The 5,532-nt window shown below is 64.3% G+C and overlaps 1 protein-coding gene across 1 annotated transcript; it reads right to left on the reverse strand.

Moving 5' to 3' along the window:
* Positions 1–576: 576 nt before the first annotated feature.
* Positions 577–1,713, reverse strand: NEUROD2 (neuronal differentiation 2). The gene has a single exon (XM_075559324.1). It carries the CDS (start codon positions 1,711–1,713, stop codon positions 577–579), a length of 1,137 nt encoding a protein of 378 aa, XP_075415439.1.
* Between the last annotated feature and the right edge of the window lie 3,819 nt (positions 1,714–5,532).

Raw genomic sequence — 5,532 nt, forward strand, 5'->3', positions numbered from 1 at the left:
AACCCCATCCCCTCCCTCCAGAAGGAAACCTGCCAAACGCGGAGACAGGAGACGGGGCTGGAGGCAGCCGCCCCGCGGCCCCGGCTGCTCTTCTTTCTGCCCTCTTCACAAAAGAGGGGGCCCTAGCTCCTGGTCGCCTCGGCAGCTCGGTGTCTGTTTTAAAAATAATAGTAGTGAATGGGGGAGTTTGCATCCCACAACTCAGCTGCCCCCCTGGCCTGCGCCTTGGGGCCTGCAAGGGGGAAGGGGAGGGAACCTAAGCGGAGGGGCTGCGAGTGGGCCGAGGGGCTCCAGGGAGCGCCCGAGGGGGTGGTCCCTGGCCCGGAAAGCTCTCCCGGGGAGAGAGGAGGGTAGAGGCCCGTGGGTGGAGAGAGAAGGCGAGTCCCCTGGGGGAGGAAACGAGGCCCCTGGGACCGGCCACCCACAGGTCAGAGGGCCGCGCAGACCCGGCCGGTCCGCGCCTGGCGCCCGCCCGGGGTGGGGTGGGGGTCCTCCCTGTGCTGGGGGTGGGGGGCTCGGTGGCAGGGGAGCGGGCAAAGGCGAAAGACGAAGCCGAGGGAGGGCTGGCGCGTGGTCTCAGTTATGGAAAAACGCGTTGAGCTCCTCGTACATGGGACCCCGGTCGTGGTGAAGGTGCATATCGTAGGACAGGAGATTCTCCGAGTGCACGGCCCCGCGCACCGCCGACGAGCCGAAGACCAGCCCGTGGCCCGCGGGCCGCGAGCCCGGCAGCGCCGAGTAGTGCATAGAGTAGTGGTAGCTCTTCTCGTGGTCGGGCGACGAGTCCTGCTTGAGCGAGAAGTTCCCGTTGAGGCAGAGCGGCGGGCTGAGCGGGCCCTCGTACTCGGAGCTGTTGTAGTCCGGGCTCGCGCCCCCGCCGCCCGCCGCCGCGTACAGCGTCTCGTAGGCGGCGCAGTAGCCGTGGGTCCTCAGGGCGTGCGCCGCGCCGCCGCCCAGCCCGCCGGCCGCCTGGCACTGGGCGCCCGCCAGGCGCGAGCAGGGGTAGGGGTAGGGGTGCATGGCGAAGGGCCCGCCCGAGCCGTGGAAGCGGCCCGCGCCGTCGGCGCCCTGCTCCGTGAGGAAGTTGCGCGAGTTGAGCTGCAGGCAGCCGGCCACCAGGTTGGTGGTGGGCTGCGACAGGCCCTTGCACAGCGTCTGCACGTAGGACACCAGGTCGGGCCGCTTGCCGGAGCGCAGGATCTCCGAGAGCGCCCAGATGTAGTTCTTGGCCAGGCGCAGCGTCTCGATCTTGGACAGCTTCTGCGTCTTGGAGTAGCAGGGCACCACCTTGCGCAGGTTGTCCAGCGCCGCGTTCAGGTCGTGCATGCGGTTGCGCTCGCGCGCGTTCGCCTTCTGCCGCCGCAGCTTGGAGCGCTCCAGGCGCGCCTTGGTCATCTTGCGCTTTTTGGGCCCGCGTTTCTTGGGCCGCTCGCCCTCGGCCTCGTCCAGCCCTTCCTCCTCCTCCTCTTCCTCCTCCTCCTCGACCCCCAGCTCGCCTTCCTCCTTGACCTCGGCCAGCGCGGCCTCCGGGCCGTCGTCTCCACGGAGGGGGACCGCCTTGGAGGCCCGGGCGGGCCCCGGAGCCCCCGGCCCCGGCGGAGGAGGCGCGTCGCCCTTGTCGCTCCTGGGCTCGTCGTCGTCGCCGTCGCCCCAGCTGGCGAACTTGGGCACGTCCGAGAGGAGGCCGGGCTCGCTGAACAGGCGGGTCAGCATGGTGCCTGAGGGCGCCCCGCGGGCCGCAGGGAAGAGACGGACAGCAAGGAGTCAGTAGCGCGCCGGGCTCCCCGTGGCGCCCCGCTTTCCCTCCCACCCCCACCCGGGAGCGGGCTCCTCGACGCCCACCTCCCCGGGCCGCCCCGCCCGGGCCCAGCCCAGCCACCCGCCCGCCCGCCCTCGGGGGACCCGGGGCCAGGGCCTCTCCCGGCGCTGGGCCCCGGCTCTGCCCTCGCTGCAGTGGGGGGCCGCCCCTTGCGCCAGGTGCTGCCCGGGGGCAGGGCGGGGACCAGGCGGGGCGGCGGAGGAGGCCGGCGCGGCGGCAGATCCTTGCCCAGGAAGGGTGGGAAGGCCAGTCGGCCAGGACCCCACCGGCAGTGCAGGGAGGCTGGGCAGCCGCTGCCCGGGGTGGGGACAGCTGCCCGGCCGGCCCGGCCCGGCTCCGCGCCCTCGCCCCGGCCCCCCACCCCTCGGCGCCGCTCACCCCACGCTCCCTAATCCAATTTGCAACTTGGCCGCGCGCCGCCCCCGGCTCGGCCCCCGCCCTGCAGCCCCAATTCCGGAGGCAGGAGGCGCGGCTGGCCCGGGGTCCTGGGCTCCGGGGCCGGCTCCGGTGGCGGGGGCTGCGGCCCGGGCGCGGGGCGGAGGCGGGGAGACGCGAGTCCCGTCCGTCTCCCGGGCGGCCAGGGACCCCCTTCCCCCTTCCCAACTGCCTCCCTCCCACACGCCTCTCCGGATCTCGTTGTATTTCGGGATTTAGGGGGGGGGGTTAGAGCCAAATTTGTTTGTTTGCGCCTCTTTTTTTTTTGACCGGAGAGGTCGGTCGCAGGTTTCTCCAGGAGGAGCAGGGTGGGGGGTCCTAATCCCAGTCTCTTCGCGACCCCCTCCAATCCTGCCTTTCCCCCACGACCACCCCTGGCAAAGACGCCTCCCTCTGCAGCCCCTGAGCTGCAGCCCTGTCAGGGAGAGGGAACTCGGGCGCCTCCAAAGCCCACCCATGATGGGGCCACAGTCCCAGGAAGGGGGAATTTGGGGTCGACTGAGCAGCCGCCCCCAGCCGGCCACTGCTCCTATCTAGCTCCCTTTCGGACAACTCACCTCAGAGAGGAGTCGAGGGGAGAGGGGAGGGGAGGGGGGAGAAGAGAGAGAGGGGGGAGAAGAGGGGCTGCTATTTCATTGTTCCCCCATCTTCAGGGAGCGGGGGCAGCGGCTCCTCAAGGCGACGGGCGCCGGCGTCTTCAGAGCGCCATGCGAACCGCGGAGCGAGTGTGGCATCTCTACCAGGCGGGGTACCAGCCTCTATGCCAGGCCATATGGGCTTGGCACGTCACGGGCAGCAGCTATCACATGAGAGACGGTGATTGGCATGCGTCTGCATTGGGGGAGAGCCGGCTCCCCCGGGACCCGCCGCCATCTGTCACTCTCTACTCCAAAAAAAAAAAAATTAAATAAATAAAGGAAATAAATAAATATCTGTGCCGCCTGCCCCTCCCCGCCCAGCACTGGGAGAAGCAGGGTTTGAGAGGGAGCTGGGAGGAATTGCCCCCATCTGAGGCAGAGCCCCCACAGGGGACAATGGAGTGGCAGGGCTAGAACTTGGGGGGGGGTGTCAAGTCTGTGTCCCTTCCAAGGCCCTGCTCTGTTCATCTTCTCCAGTGAAGGCCCCCAAGGTGGGTCCTGGACCAGCTCTTGGGGTGCAGAATGGGGAACTGTGTGCTCACCCCATCCCCTCAGGAGAGTCCCTCAGGCCACAAAGGGACAGCTGAGACCCCTTCCCAGGATGAGTTTGGGGGTGTCCCTGGCTCAGGCTCCATAGGTAGATGTTGGCACCATGCCATCCTCATCCCTGTCTACCCCTCCCCCATTCATCCTCTCTCTCTCTCTCTCTCTCTCACACACACACACACACAACATATGTGACAGAACAAAATTCAAACCAAGGGAAAGAGAGAAAGGAGAAGGTATGCCTGGCTGGCTGCGACTCTGCAGGGGCGTGTGTGTGTGTGTGTGTGTGTGTCTAAGGTGGGGTCTGCCTCTAGGGAAGGTCTTTCCTTGGATGTTTGGGGACATATGTATGTTGGGTGGGGTGGGGAAGAACCTGGGGAGGAGCCCACACCCCCCACGTGGGGAGGGGAGGCCCAGTCTGTCTGCATGTCTAGCCCAGAAATCTCCCAGATGTCCTTGGCCTGGTGAAGTGACCACACCGCCAGTGGGTCCCTCTCAAGACCTTTGGGCATGGTTATTTGAGGCAGAGGAGGGGGGACTGCCTCAAGTTCCTGCCTAAGACTTAGGTATGTTCCTCTGCCTGCCCCCAATACCAAAAACCCTGACACCAAACCCAGCAGCCCTGAGTGACCAGAGGGGGGGGGATGGCTCACACAGACATTGCACCAGGAAGGTGGGAAACCACTGTTTTCTTTCATAACTCACCTTTCCACCCTCACACCGGGCCAGAGCCTGGTGCAAACACAAAGGGCTGAGAGAGGGAGCTACACACACTTGCATGTGCACACACACACAGCCCCCTTGGTCCTCACCCTGTGGTGCAGAAAATAGATGTACACTACTCTCAGTGACATATGTGTGAACAGGTAATCACAGCCAGGGGTACAGAGACCCCAGACCAGACCCAGATTCAGAGTGGCCCTTCCTACGGCTTGCGTGTGGACGGCCCTGGACTGACAGCTGCCCTTACACTGTAAATGTGTGCATGCTGAGGGTCAGCCGAGGCCAAGTCCTGGGTGGTGTCAGGATGAGCAGTACAGGGGTTTTGCCCTCCACATGACTGGTACAGTTCTCTCCTCCAGGGGTCCCCATAGGGGGCCTCATAGGGATGCAGGAGTCTGCTGGTAGCTGGTACACAGAGTCCGGTTTTAGAGAGAGGCACAGTCATGACTCAGGAGGCTTTGGAGAAGGGGGTTTGGTACCAGGATCTCAGAGGCACTGGGCCAGGAGCTGCAAGGAGCCCAAGTCTGGGATCCTCTGTTTCCAGAGACCCATGGGGCAGAACTGACTTGCCCAGGAGCACACAGTGCAGAGCAAAGTTGGGACCAGAACCCAGGTACTAGCCTCCCAGTCCTGGGTGCCAGCCACAACTGCACACTCGGGTCCAGTGGTCTCCAGAGCCGAGGGGTCAACAGAGGGTTTTCCTCCATCAGTGGGTCCTGGGATTAGGAAGCTAGGGCCCCGTGTGGGGCAGATGGTCAGGGGCTTTCCAGACAGGTCACGTCACTGGGAGGTCAGAGGCCAGGTCTCAGGTAAGTAAGGCATGGGTTCAAGGGTGCTTGCCAGACCCCCTCCAAATTCTGGGTCCCTCGTCTCCAGGGTGGGTCCTCATTCCTAACAAGGGGCTCTTCTCCTTTAGCCCCCTGGTCTAAAAGGGATGTTGGTTATCTGCATGTGCTCAGGGTGGGAGTGGGGGTTTGTTCCTGAACAACCCCACTTCCTAGTCTCTAAAACATGCTAAATGCATTGCTCAAGTTCCACAGCTTCTCTCGGCCTCAGTCTCTCCATCTGTGAAATGGGAGAATCATACTACACCCACTCCACCGCCAGGGTCCTGGTACTAACTGGGACGGTGAATGGAATGAACTTAGTCCAGGCGGAGCCTCCAGGGACCGGGGCTCTTCTTTCTGAAAGCACTTTGTAAATCGTGATGTGCTTTACTGGTTCATTTCTGGGCCCCCACGCCCCATTCCAAATGCTTTGTTGACATAGCAATTGAGTTCCTGTCAAATTAACTGGTCAGCAATGGAGCGGACAAACGAAGGGACACTTTCTTGAGGCAAACAAGGCATCAGGTGACCCCTCTCGGGGGAG

The sequence above is a fragment of the Tenrec ecaudatus genome, chromosome 10 (genome assembly GCF_050624435.1).
Source record: "Tenrec ecaudatus isolate mTenEca1 chromosome 10, mTenEca1.hap1, whole genome shotgun sequence".
Classification (NCBI taxonomy): domain Eukaryota; kingdom Metazoa; phylum Chordata; class Mammalia; order Afrosoricida; family Tenrecidae; genus Tenrec; species Tenrec ecaudatus.

Coding starts and splice junctions, on each gene's coding strand:
- NEUROD2 (XM_075559324.1), bottom strand. CDS start 1,713: ATGCTGACCCGCCTGTTCAGCGAGCCCGGCCTCCTCTCGGACGTGCCC.